The sequence below is a fragment of the Antedon mediterranea genome, chromosome 4 (genome assembly GCF_964355755.1).
Source record: "Antedon mediterranea chromosome 4, ecAntMedi1.1, whole genome shotgun sequence".
NCBI lineage: Eukaryota > Metazoa > Echinodermata > Crinoidea > Comatulida > Antedonidae > Antedon > Antedon mediterranea.
Genome location: NC_092673.1, coordinates 6,236,638 through 6,256,076, shown reverse-complemented (window position 1 = coordinate 6,256,076; position 19,439 = coordinate 6,236,638). Strand labels below are relative to the sequence as shown.

At 32.2% G+C, this 19,439-nt stretch overlaps 1 protein-coding gene across 1 annotated transcript in view; it reads left to right on the top strand.

The window, feature by feature from the left end:
* Positions 1-19,439, top strand: part of LOC140046491 (heparan sulfate 2-O-sulfotransferase 1-like) — a 105,194-nt gene that overhangs the window by 83,521 nt on the left and 2,234 nt on the right. Inside the window, exons 3-6 of the mRNA XM_072091150.1 lie at positions 313-398; positions 9,050-9,188; positions 14,192-14,289; positions 18,220-18,377. Coding sequence (XP_071947251.1) covers positions 313-398; positions 9,050-9,188; positions 14,192-14,289; positions 18,220-18,377 — 481 coding nt within the window. The remainder of the gene's footprint in view (positions 1-312; positions 399-9,049; positions 9,189-14,191; positions 14,290-18,219; positions 18,378-19,439) is intronic.

Here is a 19,439-nt window from a genome sequence, read left to right as displayed (position 1 = left end):
GTATATTTTTTCTTGTATTTTTCAAACGCAAAGCCAGAAAGTATAAACTACCCAGCAATATTATGCTGAATACAATTTAAACTAAACTATTAAAGCTTTGAAAAAAATGCGAGAGTGAACAAACTAATAATAACCAGATATGCAAATATGACTTGTGTAGCAATTCATTTCCCACTCTGTACATTGAGCCAGCACTAGTGTCCTTTAATAATAAATGAATATTAAATATATTATTTAAATATTTATTTCTTTATCAAAATATGTTATCTATATTTAATTTTATTTATTGAATTTTGTACATTTTCTTTTCAGATGCGATTTGTAGTAAACATAACAAATTGGACAGCACGGAAGCCTGCCTTTTACCATGGTCACCTCGGTTTCATAGATTTTACAAGGTAATAGAAAGTAGAAATTTGTATTAGCATGTATGATGTTTTTTAGTAGCAGAGAAGCAGAACATTCTCAAATCTAGTCAGCCATTCACGAAAACCAAAAGCCATGGGATAATTCAAAATTGTTTGCGCAAAAGTAGCATGAGCATTATACCATCAAAGCTCCTCTATTCCAGGCGGATAGTTACTAAAGGACCAGGTTTCTTGAAGCGTCCCTGAAAAAAAGTTTTGTAAAAATATGTAATATAGAATATTCATGGTATGCAAGCTAAGCCTGTAGCTTGCAAGTGCGAATTAAGAAACTGAAGAAAATATTAAATTTCAGCCTACCTATAGTCGATAAAAGTAATTTGTCTGCTGGCTGGGAAAATTGGCCATAACATTGTGATGAGTTGGGCCTATTTATTAGCATTTTCGCTGTTCTCTATTTGAAAAGTGCACTTTAGGGAAAAGGGGGGTTCTTTCAAAACTATACGAACCTCCCTGGTCAGCACCATACGAATTACATACGCAAATTCACTATATCATTAAAAAAATAGATTATTCTATTAAAAGTATAATATTTACAGCGCCCATTCATCCCATTAGTAATATTGCATTTAAATTAATTATAATTTAACATAGTAGTTTTCCCCACAAAGACTGAAATAGAATACCCTTTAAAAGTAACAGGACAATTGCACTCTAGAGGATGTTGCGGCATAAACATGAATAGCCTCACTCACTTTAGTATGCAACAAGGGGATAGGGGAAGTGAAAACATATCATTAAGAGCTAGGTCAGGAACATCTAATCTATAACTCCTTTAGGTTAAATATTCATTGATACTTGGTCTAGATGCACAAAATATTTATATATCAAATTACGGTTATCTTGGAAGGTTAATTAGGTGAGGCTATTGCCAGATACTATCCATTTATACGCATAAATATTTATAATTTAACATCTCGAGAAATGAGTTTAATATAAATGATGAATTACAATCATATCTAAAAATTAGTAAATTAGTGTGAATACAGGACTAGAAATAAGAGATCTATTTCCAGACAAGTCATCAATATTAAAGATTGATGCTATAGTCCATGCCTAAACATTTTAGGATTTTTTGTAAATTTGTAGGCCTAGGGGTTTGATCTAGCTTACCTGAAAATCAGACAAAAAATAGCCTAGATCACCCTACTACTACCATGTACTACCGTCATTATAGTTCTTCAATACTACAGTACAGCTTACAGAGAAAACATGATAGGTTTAACTGTGTAAGCGTAAGTCGCAACATGGTTTTTCTTGTTGGACCAACTTTGGTTACTTAAAGTAATCTGCACTTAAAGACACCTTCCCTACAATGTGCGACGTTTTGTCGAAATAGTACATATATATTACTTTAAAAACATTAAACCAGGTCATTCCTTCTCTTAAATGTTTGTTTTGTGGTAAATTATGATAAAAAGTGAGAAACAATGCACTACCTAAGTAGCTCGCGGTGATTGACCTCTCGTGAACAGTCTTTAGGCCTAGCCTAGGTAGGCTTAGTTTAGTTGGCCTAGCTGGTAAACATTGGTAACGTACGAACATTGTACGCTAGCTATATACCTAGCCTGACGTTGTAATGTATAGTTGCTGCATTAATTGTCTCCCTATTTTTGCCAGACTCCATTGATAAAAATTGAGGAAAAACCGGTATTTTCGCTGAAAAGTTAGGAGTCTTCCATTTGTTTTGGCCTCACGATCAATCGAAAAGTGGGTGAATTACAGAAGAAAAACAAAAATATCAATCCACGCGGGATTTATAGCGGGCCTCTATAATTATTAGATTCAACTTATTTTTCACATTTAAAGACGAAAAAAGTTATCGCAATAGGACCATATTATTATTTCTATATTAAATATAGTTTGTGATCTTAAATTAGACCGAAAAAATGTAGGGAAGGTGTCTTTAAATTACTGGACCAGTTTTCAGTAATATTTTCTGAACTCTTGATGTTATTGATAATCTACAAAAGATCTACATTCACAAGTGTATACTACTGAACCAATAGAATTGATATAAAATTGGATTCTGACTTTTTTTTAAACGTGTGATTTCATCCTTTTCCTCCTGTTTATTACATTTATCAAATATGATTTTGAACTTTCCTAGGCTACTGTACTATTTTCAAGTAAATAATTTAAAAAATTAATTATAAAATCAATCATAAAGTTCATTTTATTTCCAACTAGAAATTAATAATTTAACACTTAGTGGTTTACCTGGTGACTATGAGATTATGAGAATTACAAAATACCTCATTCGGTTGTAATCTAATAACAGAAAATGTTCGGTTTAGGAGATGAACCGTGAACTGAGAATATTTGTTCATGCCCTTGTATGTAGTCCTATATACATTTTATCAACACCTTTACATCTCATTTGAAGAACAAGAGTATCTCAAATAAAGACCAGACAGGTCTTAAACATCGTCTCATTCTGTTTTGTGAATCAAAATTCTTACAAGCAATCAACTGTTGGTGTTTAGACAAGTTTCTAAAATTGAACCTTATTACTTTTCAGTCAATATTATACTTTGCCATTTGATATCAAATGTAGAGACTTCTACTATTCTATATTGCAATGAAGGTCGGATAACATACCATCGTAACTTTAATCCTTATTCTATAATAGAAAATTTAAAATAAACGTTATTTATGTATCTAGTCTTAACCGAAACGAAATTGAACTACATATTTTCTCATTGCTTCATCATAATAACGTATCGTATATATTTCATTGATTTTATAAGTTTTGGAAGTTGATATTTTTCTGATTTATCATATGGTTATAAAATCGAGGAATTATCCTTGCTATTGATTTTGATTCAGGTAAATGCCGTTGGCAAAAAATAATATAAGATAGAAATATTTCTAAATACCAATTTCATTTTTGATATAGAAATATTTTTCTTTAATTTGGCAAAGTATGTATGCAATTTTGGTTGTTAGACTAATTTACAAATTGTCATCATTCCAGTCGTAGATTTCTAATCAAATATTGAGCGAGACAAGAACTGAAATGACCTCAACACTTTGTACCACACAGAGTTGTTTAAATATTAAAGAATTGCGCCTCATTCACGCTGAAATTATTTTGATAAAAATGTAATACATCTACTGTATACCTTAAGAAAGAGAATGTTATGGCTGTCTAGTTACTTTACGCGACTATATTTTCATAAAATAAACGTTTGTTGCACATCTTCTAATAACAATGTTGGCCATGTTACACAATAAACGTTTGTTGCACATCTTCTAATGACGATGTTGGCCATGTTACACAATAAACGTTTGTTGCACATCTTCTAATGACGATGTTGGCCATGTTACACAATTTTCTGTTTCGCAAGTTTTATAGAAACACATACATAAACAATGGGGGGGAAATAATATAATTCGTCATATCAATAGATGCATCTGTTTGATGTGTACATTAGAACACCCTCCTTTGTGGCACCACTATTCAGGGCAAACCCCTATAAAGTGGACACTTTCAAATAGGCCTGCTTTCAAATAAAAAGAATAAGGGGCAATGACACATTGTTTGGTCTCCAAGGTGTCTTAATATTAAGTGTTCTGCTGTACTGTATAACCTAATGTAATCTATAATGAAGACCAGAATCGACCACATAGGCTAGCACAATGCTGTTTTAGACAAGCTATTAAAAAAAAATCATTATTTCAATCCTATAAATATTTCATCAAAAGTGGAAAATGTACTTTTTTTTTTCATTTCTTGTATTAATGTGGCTCTCTTAACATCCAATTCCTTTTGGTTTTTAAAAGTCAAACAGATGTGAAATCAAAGAATAAAATGCTTTAAAGAAATCTGGCGCCAAGGCAGGTGTTGTGAGAATAATTTCAGAAACTATTAGCTCTATATTTTGACAGACAATGTCATGTATGATTTCAGAAACTATTAGAAGCACTATATTTTGACAGACAATGTCATGATATTTATTCATATCAACGTTGTAATTAATATCATGTAGTACTGGTGTACATTTCATTACCACAATTTTATGTTCCTTCCAAACTAATATGAAATTTAATTACAGAAAACGCTGACTTGGGCCTGCTTCTACTGATTAACGGCTTAAATGTATTATTTGAAAATATCTTTATTTAATGCTTTTAAATACTGTAAGTCTCAAATTGATAACTTTGACTTGCTATAATTAATTTCAAATGATACAAACTTTCCGTATTTAACAGAAAAAACCCAGTTTTTTAATTTGACTCTGTGTTTTTAGTGTGCACAAAATGCGTTTTCAAAATGAGAGTTGGCTTGGCACGTCAACAAAAAGGCCACTACATTGTGTTTTGATAGTTGTACAATGTGGAAAACTCGGAAAGAGGTCATTTTATGGTGTGTCGATGATTTGTCATAATTATGGTGTTTTAATTTGTTAATAGTACTTTGAATGTCTGTCTTTTGCATTTTTTCATCTTTAGCTGTTAAAAATGATCTTCATTATTGCTGGTATCAATGTACATGAAATTTAGTTTTGTACCACTACCAGACATTGGCAAACATTAAACTATAAACATGTAAATTTATCCCTGTTGTCTGGTAAAAATTTTACACTTTTAAACTTTATTGTTTTTTTGATGGAAATGGTTGAAAAATCTCAAGGGATAATATCAATCTTACAGTCTAAACCTCTTTTTAAAAACAATAGTACAATGTCTAAGCTTAGAACTTAAGCTTTAAATATGACGACATCGCAATACAATTTACATCAGGTGCCCTATGTTAAAAAAACAGTTGCAAGGTGGAAAAGCTGAAAATTGTTGTAGTGAAATCAACTGACTGTTAATAGTAGCTCTTACATTGGATGGGAATCAGACAGACTGATTGCAGTCTACCTTTCTTCTCTCTAGCTGTTAACTATCATGCTATGCCACCACTCCCAATCAACCAAGTTAAAACTTCAGTGGCAAAACGGCTATGAGTGCTCACTGGCTAAACCCAAAGGCCATGTGCATCAGCAGTCTCCGTGCATAAGCAGTCCCCATGCTACTATCCAACGATTAAGGGCCCCTTCGGAGTGCTAACCAGGGCTTTTTCATGCGTTAAACCACTGTTTGACTCCTTCTATCTTTTCTGAAACTAACAACTAAACTCCCCAATTAAGTTTTTCTGATTTTTTTTTTCCTCCTATATTATCTGTGGATCATATGTGGAGGATCCATGATTTTGAAATAAGAGGGCTTAACATAACCTACTGTAGTATTTTTTTGTATTTTTTGAAATCTTGAAAGCCATGTATCTTTTCCTTTAATACCATATTGTATCCAAGACCTACTTCTCAGCTGTTTGATCCCTTTAACGTTGTTTCCTACTTACCCTAGATAGAAGCATGATTTGAATCTCCCTGCACACTTCTCCTCAAGGCTCAAAATTGGTTGCAATTTGTGGCTACCTTACGCTGACCTTTTTCTAAGAGGCTAAGTAAAACAAAAGTATTTTAGATCTATTTGATATTTAAATTATGATTATCCTTTGAGATTTCTGCTCTATTAAATGCTGTTAAATTGTGTAATTTGGATTAATTAGTCCGTTTTACTGCGCTTCGGAATGTGTTGGTATTCCCAACTGAGTAAAATAATAACACATGAAACTAGTACAAGCGTTTAATCGAGAAGGTATAGTATTTAATATTAATGTTTGACATGGTAAAACATTTTTGTGTGTAACGTTTTTAGAGTTCTGGTTCAAATCCAAAAGTGGAATTCATCACTTTCAAAAGCTAATATATGTGATTATTTGGTTATTAAAAATAAGCACAGAAAACATAGTTGACAAAATATTGATTATACTTCAAAAGAAATCACTTTTTAAAAACCTGTACTAATTCAATGTGTTGGTTTATAAAATAATACTGCCAATTCAAGGGAGCAGCACGGTGATTATACCATGCTTTAGTGATCCACCCAGCTAAGACAAAAAGAGAAGTGACTGAAGTCATATCTGGATCCAAAGAATCATTTTCTACCTTAGGCCACTAACTCCAGTGTCAGTTTGGTCTTTACAAACTGACATTCTATTGTACACCCTCCTTACTTTTAATAAAGTGAGTTATGCCTCAAACCTAATGTACATTTAAGCTAAGCTGTCCTCGCATTATGAGTCATCAAAGCGACAGGCAACAAAATACAGGTTGGGTATCGGTGAAAGTTAGCCTCGAGGTTTACGTAGCATTTCAGCAACATGTTAATGTAGGCGTTAATTCTGACTCTCGATATTAAGGCTCCATTATGGTTGAAATAATCAAATGTGAAGTCTTTACAAGTTATAAGAGTTGATTTCTGTAATGTCTAAATACAGTATGCATCATTCTTCACCGACTTGTCTCAGGTTTCTATCACTGGTTGTGTTTAGTCATAAAGCCTCTGGGCCTTTACCTTTACAACAATATTGAGTAATGTGTTTAGGTGTATATAATTAAGGACATAACACACTGACTTGATATTTATTGCAGTCAACCCTGATTTGCATCAACATCCAGCTACTTGTCTAGGGTCGTGTTTATACAACACCCTAAATTTGAACACGGCTTTAATTTTTAGCGTGTTGTTCGGACCGAGGTCAACCCACCTTAACGTTTGCTGTTATACTAGAAATCACGATACCGTGTTATACCGGAAGTTTCATCAACACGCAGTGCATGCTAGGATAAAAGGTCAAATTGTTGATCGCGCTTGAATTGGCTGAGTTGTCAACAATCATCGTCGCCTCCTCGCTGTCGATTCGCGTGGTTTTTACCATTTTCATTATATTGTATTCGTTCACGTTTGCATTGTTGTTTATTTTGTTCTCGGTTCATTTAAATTAATAAAAGTTATTTTAAGGGTTTCATTGTTTCATCTATACACTATGGAAGAAGATGCCATTTTTCCGATGTTATTTTTTTTATTCTGTTTGGAGTGGGAAACGATAGATGCCTACTACCACTACGAGTTGGCCCCACTAGGCTAGGCGTAAGACATGGTAGGAGGATGATTGCTGGCAGCAAAGCAGCAATAAATGGGCCCAATCTTGTTAGCAATGTCGCATGACATGATTGATATTACGACCTGTTTTAACGAGAGGTCAAAATATACCCTGAGGACACTTCCAACACGGTAACGGCGACCGGGAATCCACCAAATTTTAGGATTCAGCCAAGTAGCCTTTTTTGCAATTAAAATCTCATTACACGGAATCTCTTTGTTGTTATACAACACACTTTTCGTAGGCGTGTAGAATATGCGTGTAATAGCGTGTTGTATAAACGCGCCCTTAGTTGCAAAAATACAAAAACTCTAACCATTGTACCTGATCCAGCTTGCAACTATTATTTTTCTAAAGGTTTAACATGTTTTCCACCATTTGGCAAATATTCTGAAAATGTATTTATATTTTGCCTGCCTTGCTTGTCCTCTTCAAATGTCTCATTTTTTGTATTCTTATAGTTTGCCTGTATCAAATCAGGCATTGTGTTTCTGATATTTGAATTAAAGAAAAATCAATGTTGTCCAAACCTGACTTACCATGAATTTTACCAAATCCTTTGTAATTCTTTTTTTTATTATTAAAACTTGTTTAAAGTTTTTTAGCATTTACATTTTTAGTAGAAACTATATGCATTAAATCTTTCAGCTGCAGAAGATATATTACAATTACTGGTACAACTAAAATTTAATATCTATTTTTTCAATCATATAGGCCTATCAATCATACATGTTTTGTTTTACCCCATCATATATATAGTAAGTTTAGATGACAATTATTTTTAATGTTGTCATAAATCATTCATACCATATGAAATCTTTGGTTTTTGTCCCTATGAAACATACTGTAATGTTATATTTATGAAGTACAATATGTTCAATTTTGATTGATAGTATTATCACAAATGTATATTCACATCATACATTTTTTTTCAGAAATGTTTGCCAAAACATGGGCATACAGTACTTACTCTTGAAAACACAAGGAAATAGAATCCTTGATGCCAAATGTAATATTTATGACATACAATTGGTCCATTTTTGATTGATTGATATATTGTTATTCTCTAAAATATTCATGGTCACAGATGTTTGTGTAATGTGTAAAAAAGATGAACAACGACATGCTGTACTTAATATGAAAAAAAATAAGTTGTAGTTAGTAGTAAATAGAAGTAGTATGATCATCACTTTTCGTCTTACTGGGACATACTCATGTGATTGTCATTGATTGAACTAAACTCAGTGAAAAACTTCAAGGGCTTAAAGATGAACCACTTCATATACACTGTGGTAACTTCCCACTCCTGCCGAACGATAAACTGGGTTCTAATTTCACGTGTAAACTGGATGTCAATTTTTAAGTCCTTCCTAGAAAACTTGTTCTTACCACTAGAACTATGGGTGCCTTGATCCTGTGCCGGTATTATGGCTGCCATTTTTCAGCACCCCTATCATAACTGCTCAGCCTCTTAATTAAATTCTTGTGTTAATTAAAGTGGTCTTTAATTGGAAGCTCTTTATTTACTGTAGGTAAATCGACAAACTACCAACACCAAGGTTGGTTTATGTGTGAAGGCACTGCAGTAATGTCTAACATTAACAAGATTATTCTTTCATCTGTTTAGGTTTGGAAGCATTCAACAACCAATATACATCAACCTCATACGACAGCCTCTTGAACGACTTGTTTCATACTTCTACTTTCTACGGTATGGAGATGATTATCGACCAAACATGAGGCGTACAAAGCAGGGCGATAAAATGGTAAGACGTTAATTGTTTCTGTTGTATTTAGTACAGTGGTTCTTCATTTGACTTTCTTCATAATGTTTGTCATTTTGTAAAAGCTGAAAGTCTGAATAGTGTACAACTTGTAAGAAATTTAAAGTGGTTCTACAGTAAGTCAGATTAAGGGTCCATAGTATTTGAAGGTAAGTGTTTGTGTCCAGGAATAAGCTAGGAGGAAGAATTCATAGTTAAAGCCAAGACCAATTCTGTGCCCTTTATAGTACCAATTGGGTATAAGAAGGAAGAAGGTGCTCATATCCAGGATTCATACAAAAGGTTACTTTGGAAGATTTGTGGCGGAGTAAGAGTTGTTAAATACAATCTTCAAAGAACATTCTTAGGCTTAGAATGAAAGAAGAGAAGTTATAGTCGAACAATTGTTCAGTAACCAGTGATATTCTGTTTTTATATATTGACTTTCATTCAGTTAGACACCCTCAAGTTCAACATTTTAGCAGGAGCTAGCATCATTGTACGTCAGACCTAATAATCTACACTATTTTTCCAACCAGAAAATGTTTTAGACAAAACAAACATCTTCTTTAATATTGTATAGTACTATCAAGCAAAGTAATAACAGGAAATTTGGACTTAATAGCTTGATCTACAGCTTTTACTTCAGGATTTCTCTAAAAGGCATCGTTCAAGACATCAACCTGTTGACGATTTAAAAGCGTATTGACATTTATGTCATGACCTTTATGCTTACCTGGGAATTTGTGTGAACGTACTTTATATTTTTTAATCTAACATCATTGCTTTTACCGTAGACTTAATCCCGACATAAAGAGTGCATGACGGTAAAACTTACCAAAGGAAAGTATTAATTTAAAGGTGATTGGTTTACCCTAGATATGTAAATGTTGAACATGATTTTTAATATGGATTTGATTCTTGTGTTTAAGGTGAATAATATTATGTAGTATTTGTTTGATATTAAGGCCTACTCAGACCAATGCAACAGCACAAACTTTAAGCTTGATGTCTACACTATCAGTATCAAACTTTTTTGACAAAATAAGTGCGATGTGCCTAATTATGGTAGCGATATGATCATCATGTCCATACATGTATATGGGCACATCACATTTTCTTTGTTACATAATGTTTGTTATATAACACCTATATAAATTCCTGTCATTTGATTGGACGAATGTGGGTCACATGGCGTGCAATAGTACGCACTATTCAACGATCGTTAAATAGTACTTTTTGAAACATTTCTGTTTGTTATTTAGATGTTATATAAAACAAATAATGAATGTTTTGTATTCGTGTAATGGTACAAATAATGGCACTTGGTGAATGATGAAAGGTTATATCAACTCGGCTTTGCCTCGTTGATATAACCTTTCATCATTCACCTCGTGCCATTATTTGTACCATTGCACTCATAAACATTCATTATTTGTATAATAGTGTAGTGCTTTAGACTGCTAGTGAAAAATCCACACACACACACAACCTTTTCAAAATTATTCTACATTTATAAATTTATAACTAACTTTGTTAACGTTTTAATTAAGCCTGATTTTAGCAAGTAGTTTTTGACAGTACAATACAATTGTTACAATAGAATAATGGTGACATGGTACCTAACCACTGTTGCTTGATGACTCCAATATAAGAGAACATATTATAAATAAATTCTGGTTTTATTCATTTTACTCATTGCAATATATAACATTGAATTGAGAGTAAATTACATATACAAATTGCACAATAATAAAAAAACAGTTAAAATCTCAGAACATCAAACTGTTAAAAACATTAAATATCTCTGAACATCAAACCGTTAAAACCATTAAAATCTCTAAACATTATAAAGTCGAAGAAGATTATAAAATTAAAACAATGTAGCAAAAAAACTATAAAGCTATACACAAAACAGGACGTTACCATTTGCTAAAACCTTAAAATCGACATTGTGATATTGTTCTGATTAAAATTGTAAAAACATGTTGTGCTTGTGATCTTCTATGGCCAGCACCATGGAGCGAGTGAACTTCGACCCTTGCTGATGATGTTAAGGCTACGTATTAACCGCTTGGCCACTCACTCATAATCTATTTTACACCTACAAAAAAGTCTTGTAACATTAGTGAGAAACATTGATTCTTTCCAGTTTGTGTTTATAATTGTCAATTTGAAAATTAGTCTTCATACCGTATCTTTACCTTGGTACGGTAGGCCTATAATCATATGATAATGATGTGATGTCATTATGAACCTCAGGGGGAAGAATTGCTTCCTGTCCTGGTTGATGCCCCCAGATTAGGTTTCCAATCAGCAAATTAGTTTACTGTGCTCAGTCACAAGTTACAGAGACTTTGCCATGAACATATAACTACTGTATTTTTTAATAGTTTATATTAATATTCACACTGCTTTTATAATTATGGTAAAGTCAATTTAACATTGTATGTTATTGATTTACATTATTCAAGTTTAAAAGTAGTGTTTCTTAATTAGGATCATTACAATACTTTCTATTTGATGTGCATTTGTTGGATGTACATTATTACTCAATTATTCTATAATTAATTGGTCTTTGACCGAGAAACCACAAAAGTTAAAGGGTCTATGACATCTAGTAAAAGTGAATGCACTACATAATACAGTATTAAAATTATTACATTTATGTTCAACAAAATGTATGCCAAAGTTTAGTGACGAGTCTGGGGTTATATGATGACATATTTCTTTTTACTGGTGACTTAAACAAAACTCGTATTTATTGATTTGTGTTGATTACTTTTTATTATTTATTGATTTCTGTTGCTTACTATTCAATTCAATTCATCTTTTAATTTGGAAATTCACATCCATAGTCTTGAACAAAGAGAACAAAAACGTCAAAGTCAAACTGAACAAGTATATACATGTGAAAATTAATATTATCACAAACTGTAAACACAATTTAACTGTACAGTAGTTCAGTCAAAGTTAAACCAGAGTTTTGATTTCGGAAGGGCATAAACTTCAATATATGTATATGCAATAATTTCATTTAAATGTGCTTTAAGACTCTGAAGAAGGCTCTAAGAAGTCTTATGTATTCTTGACTGTAGTGTTAATTACTGTTTATTTATTATTATTCAGTGGCACACTTATAGCACAAACGTGCATCCTTCAAAATAACAATATAACATAAAACATGAAATTCAAAAGAAACAAAGTTACTGTTTAATTGACTTCTGTTAATTAGAATTAGATTGGATAATGAGACTTAATCTTATTAGGGGTGTTACAGTAGCTTCTTTTGATCTTTGCTGTTTTTTATTTTCTATTATCCATATGATATGAAACATGAAGTTCTTTATGATGTTGTTTACTTGTATATTTTAGTATTTCTTTGTTGCAAAATTACATTTACAAACGAAACTCTATAATGAATAAACAGTAAAATAGAAATTCAGAGAAAAAATGACAAAGAATGGAGATACTGGATCAATGAAGTACTGCAGCTGCACATTCAGTTGGCTCCTTAAAAAATATCCCTCTCCCACAACATCTCTGCAACTGGAGCTTTGTGAACCAGTACATTTGACCAACACTGAATACTGTATGGTCCTTATTCAAGAATGATCATTTTTGTTAGTTACCTTCACACACATTCATAAATTGTAAAGCAAATGAAAAAAGCCAAGCAAGTATTAGTTTTATGGATTATACCGTGAAGCTAATTTTATAGCTCAATAATTATACAGTTTGTGTGTTGTGTACCTGATACAAAAAAACAAGTTAATAAACACTTGTATTATTTTTTCCTTGACCCTGGTTTAGGAACATCTTCATGTTATTGGCTATGGTTGAATGATTTCCAGGTCCTATTTTTAGCTACCCTGGACGTGACCCCATGTAACCCGATTTGACTTCTTCATAGAGTTTTTAACTGGTTTTATACCAAATACAATGATTTAAATATAGTATTAACCATTTTTACTACGTCATTAATTTTTACTACAACCGCCTTTTAAGCTAAAAGGGCTCATTTATAGCGTTTATTAACTAGTCAATACATTTTAATGGGAAATATAAAATACTGTAAATGAGGTCTGCTGGTTGGGATGGTTAAAGTATAAGCAAATTCAAACTTCCAAAGAGGTGAAGGTTCACATTTTCCATATATTTTAACATTCTTTTCCAAGTGTATTGTTTTAACATTTGATGTAATAAAAGATCTATGTTTGAACAATTTTTCTTGTTCACGAGTACTGTATTCTCACATTGTTAAAATGATCAAGTTTTATTTGAAGAGTTTATCTTGATCATGAGTAATACTCACATTGTTATGTAAGAAGATCATGAATCATATGTGAACAGTTTGACTTGATCATGAGTAACTTTGTTATGTAAGAAGATCATGATACGTATGTGAACAGTTTGACTTGATCATGAGTAACTTTGTTATGTAAGAAGATCATGAATCATATGTGAACAGTTTGACTTGATCATGAGTAACTTTGTTATGTAAGAAGATCATGATACGTATGTGAACAGTTTGACTTGATCATGAGCAACTTTGTTATGTAAGAAGATCATGATACGTATGTGAACAGTTTGACTTGATCATGAGTAACTTTGTTATGTAAGAAGATTATGATACGTATGTGAACAGTTTGACTTGATCATGAGTCACTTTGTTATGTAAGAAGATCATGATACGTATGTGAAAAGTTTGACTTGATCATGAGTAACTTTGTTATGTAAGAAGATATGATACGTATACAGTTTTAATAAGATCATGATATCAAGTTAATTTTTTTTTCAAATACATAGAAAGTAATTGAAATTTTCATTTGTTAAAAAATATGATGAAAATTGGTAATGCAAAAATAATACAATATTAAAAAAATATGTAAGAAGTTAAAACAGTAGATGTTATGGGTGTGTGAACAGTTTTACTTGATCATGAGTTACTTACAATTGTTGATCATGATCTACCTGATGTTTTGTTTTTGTTTTTTTATTTGCAGACATTTGATGAATGTGTTAGTAAAGAGATGCCTGAGTGTCTTCCGGAGAAACTTTGGATGCAGATTCCATTTTTTTGTGGTCATTTCCAGGAATGTTGGTAAGAAACTATATCATTGTTTTAAAGAAGCAGAACACATAATTATTTTCTCAAACTATTTTTTACCTTAATATAGAAAATGTTATTTATTTATTATTTATACTGGGTAGCCTCTTCAGTCTAATACTGTTCTCCCAGAGGGCTCAGTGTATATGATGCGTTTGTGACAGTGGCTGTGTGTGAACTAGTACACCTGGGTAACCCCTACTCGTCACAAAAGATGTACTAGGTTCTTTAAAGTGCACATGAGCCAGATATGTACACTGGACCTATGGTTTATAGTCCTATCTGAGAAGACTCGTTCTACCACCAGAACCATGGAGCGAGTGAGCCTCGAACCCGATGTAATGGCTACGTATTGCGGCTCCACTGTTTTAACTGCTCGGCCACTGACTCATTCTCTCAAAATACTAAAATGGTCTATCATGTATTTCAGAATCATAGACAAATTCTGTAATACAGAAACACATGTGTTTTCTTATGTACACCTGTGTCATAGACCATAACATACCCCTTAAACAACCTTCCATGATACAAGCACCACATGTGATATATATATAAATAATAATAATGATAATAATAATATTAATATTTATGTAATTGGAATTTACATATGATACTGAACAAATAGTGTCATATGTTGAGATACTGAACAAATATTGTTGATATACAGAACTGAGAATTGGTTGAATTTCAGACATTTATATACCGGTAAGACAAATGTCTATTGAAAGAAGTTTCAAAAGCATAATTTATTTGATAGTATATTTTTATTCATCAGCGAGGATGTTGATAATCAGTAAATTCTCTACCCACATTAAAATTGTTTTTGATCAACATGAAATGTTATGACCAAATACCAACATGAACCTGTAACCCTAACCATTCCATGGGGAGATTTAACAGCCTGTTGAAATGTAAACTCCATCTCTCAAACCTATGTTTACAATGGAATTTATAGGGGTTCATTTTACAATTTCACATCTTTCTCACCATTTATTAATTTTACTAGATTTCTAATACAATCATTCAAATCCGCTATTTAAATGTTGAATGGATCTGCGGCATTTGATTTAATGTTAAAAGATGAAACAGCATACAATATAAGATTTTTAGGCGTTAAAGTCTTTGAAAATAGGTCATTTTAAATTGAATTGCCTTTTTAATAGTCTTCGTTTACAAAACAATTATTTTGAAGAGAAATTAACCTGTAATAAGTTTTTAATGGAAAGTATTGATGAATATTTGCTTTTATCAAATATACAGTAAGAATCCAATTTTTCAATGCTCTGTTTTTCTCTATTAAAATTATAAGCCATTTGTTTTTATAATATTAGTTTTTCCGATTTAACTTTCTACACAGTTACTGAATGTCCATAATCAAGTTCCCTTCCTTCGCCCTTTATTTACTTTCTACAGATGGAGATTATTTACTTAAATTCATGATAGTGCTCCTTCTGCATTCTTTTAATATGTTGTTACTGTATCAAGACGGCATGACACTACAGGCTGATTTTTTAAACCACAGCCTAGCATTGCGTTGCGCATTCCGGTTGCTTATATGTACTGAGTAACAAGAATATTGCACTCTGAACTAAGAGTTCAATAGAGTATTTATTGAATGTCATGTGACCCACCATCGTACAATCAAATAAGAATCTATTCAGATGTGTCTAATACTTGTTTTTCCTTGATGAACATTTCATCATAAAAACACCATACCATGCTTACTGTAAATGGTAGAGAATCATGTGCCAAAAATAATCTACTCTACGGAAATCCTTGACAATGTGTTGATTTAAAGTATTAGCTGACTGAAAATGAAACCTCCAATAAAGTGAATAATATTAAAAGTACAGTTCTTGTATTAAACTTTCATGATTGTTTTCCATGTGGAATCAACTAAAAAGTGGAACTTAGCAAATGACAAAAGACAGTCGGAATATTGATTCTAACAACTAACAAAGGGAAACTGGAATGGAATCTAACAAGCAAATGGCTGTTGGAATTAAACCAGCAAGTTCTCCTGAGTCTCCTATTTTGCCAAGAAGTGATAATGTTGTCTATTTGGGAAATGTTGTAACTAACTCAGAAGTGAATACTCAACAATATAAACAAATCAACAATTCATTGATGTGGAAATTGTTTGGTATAAATGAGCAATAACAACAGGTGGAGTACATGATGCTTATTTGGTTCAAATCTTACCCTATCACCACAAGCTAGAGAGGTGTGAATATTCAAGCTGGTGCTCCAGAAATCATGAGTTTGAGTCTCAAATCTAACCCTATCTTGCAACCTAGAGGTATGAATTCCAAGCTAGAATGAAGAAGTATTATTTGAGAACAGCTAGCTAATTTGTTATAGGCGGGTATATTCTCTTATGCTCTGTCTACGCTATCAAAAAAAGTGTGATGTGCTGAAATATGGTATTGATATACCCAAATATCGTAGTGATATGACCTCGTGTCCACATATGGCATATCACATTTTTTGGTCACAGAAGTTTGTGTAGACAGGGCTTTAAACATTAATTGTTACATTACTGCAAAGTTGGACATAAACATTCTCCTAGTTTTTATTCCCTGAAGCAACAAAACCAGTTGTTATTAGTAATATTTTATTTTTTTAATTTTATTTTATGTCTTTAGGCAATGTGGCCAAGGATTACCAATAGTGAATTAATCACTGTCCTATCAGATAGGTGGTAATCCCCCTGATACAGGGGCTATTTTGTGAACCAGTTCACCGGGGTAACCCCCTACTCTTTTCGAATAATGAACTGGGTTCTTTAAAGTGCACACAGGTTATAACTGTGTACACTGGACCTACGGTTTATAGTCCTTATCCGAGAAAAATTGTTCCACCACCAGAACTAGGAGCGAGTCGGCCTCGAACCCTTGCCGATGTTGTTGGCTCTTTAGGTACGGTAAATGGCACCCCTGCCTTAACCGCTCGGCCATTTGACTCCAGTGGATTACACTATGATTATGTGACTCATTGTCAATCAATGTTATTCCAGGATCTTCACATTGAAGTTCGGTCAGGGAGTTGTAAAATAGTTCGGTCAGATTGAAGCAAATCAAGATATGTCTTTTCAAGGCTTTTCTTGCACTTATTCACTCCTTCCTATTCTATCGATGTCACATGTTTGTCCCAAAATAGAGTAATAATGTTGTTATAGTTTCGATAAGATATAGATATGTCCATATGTCATTTGTATGCGTTTATTTATGGTACTTTTTCATACCCTTGGTAATATCCTCTTCCTTTTAACATTTTCTACATGACCTTTCACTAGTTCTTGTACATTTATACTAACTTAATAGAGGGCGACACATTTAGTTTTATTATTTACTTACTCCCCTTGGGCTCATCAGAAAAACAGTAAATTGAGAACTTACAGTAGCCTTCACTGGAAAAATTGATGGAAAGAGGAGTAGAGGTAGAAGTGTATTATGGATGCCCAGCATGACAAATTGACTTGAAGAGAAGGCAGTAACTAGGTTGTGGAGCTGCTGGAGATAGCAAACAGATAAACAGAACCTAGAAACATAGACAGACAAACTATTACTTTTTGATCGCTGAATTTCAAAGAATTCACAATAACATAGTCATTTTCACATTTTTAAGAAATTAAAACCTCTGAAGAAATTGAAAGTGTGGATATGTGATTCAATCAATCTTTATTTAAATCAAAATCACACACAAAAAACACAAATACGATATTAAGATGAGCAAGAAAAAGCATGTTAATTTGTGTGCAAGAGAGATGTTCCATAGCATCTTTGCATCGACTGCTATAAACCAGATTGAGCATTTCCATTATTATTATTATAATATATAAAAATGGTTTTATACTCAACATTTTAATCTTAAATCAATGCCTTTTAATATTGAACTAACAACATATGTTATCTATTCTGACAGGAATCCAGGCAGTGAGTGGGCTCTCCAGCAGGCTAAGTATAATCTTGTCACCAATTACTTAGTAGTCGGTTTGACAGAGGAGATGGAGGACTTCATCGCTGTACTTGAAGCTACCGTGCCGTCCATGTTTACAGGTGCTCTGGAACTGTACCAACACGGTAAGTAAAGCGTTGAGATCAGAATACAATTATAGTTCATTAAATTTTCTTGATTTTCTTGTCACAGTAATTACTTCTTTTATTTGTTCAAATTGATTTCATGAAAGTAGTTCTATCAGCTGCATTACAGTAGTTTAGCTGAATTGAAGAGACTCCTACAGCAAAAAAAAGATCAAATTAAATATCAGTTTCATTAAAATTTAAAATTCATAGGCAAAATAAATAAAATTTTGATATTAGAAACATTAACAAATTAGAAAATAAAACTTTAAAATTGTTAAACATGAAATTCATTTTTAAATTACATCGATGCCAGTAGTCAATATTGCTTGGTTAAAATTTGATTATTAAGGGACTTGATAAATAATGTATAAAACAGGTATAAATTGTTCTCGAAAAAATTCATCTGGTTTATGTTTGTATTTGTTGCTGTTGAACGTTTCTTCACAAAAACAACATTACTTTTATTAAGTTTTGATATCGTATTTAACTACATAATACACACAAAAGAAAAACAACATAGTTTTTATCATACATTAATCATTTTGTTTTTGAAAAACAAATATTTTCAAAATTGTCCTTTTATGAATTTATATACATTGCAAATTATTTAAAAGCTTCTTTAAAAACTCTTAATTGTCATGTTTTTAAATCGATTTTATTTTCTGAGTCATCGTTCAACCATTCATGCAACTGTCGCATGGTAAAGGTTTTAAGTTTCTTCTTAAAATGGTACCGCAAAATGTGTGACAAGTATTATTAGAATCAAAATCATTCTTGTTTGGATTTTTTTAAGAGTTTTGGATCGTTCTCTCCCGACATCCAAATTTATCATTTTTCTTTTTCAATAAACTGAAATGACGATCTTGTGTAAGTTGTAGTAATTTAATACAAGTTTACAGTAAGTGAACAAAGAACACAAAACAAAACAAACAAAAAAATTTTTTTTAAACCTCTTGATTTCCTTCTTTTTTTTTTAAAGAAGATTTGTATGTAAGCATAATTTAAAAGGACGGAACATACCACACTATTTTTTTTTTTTTGCCTTAACAGTAGACTTTT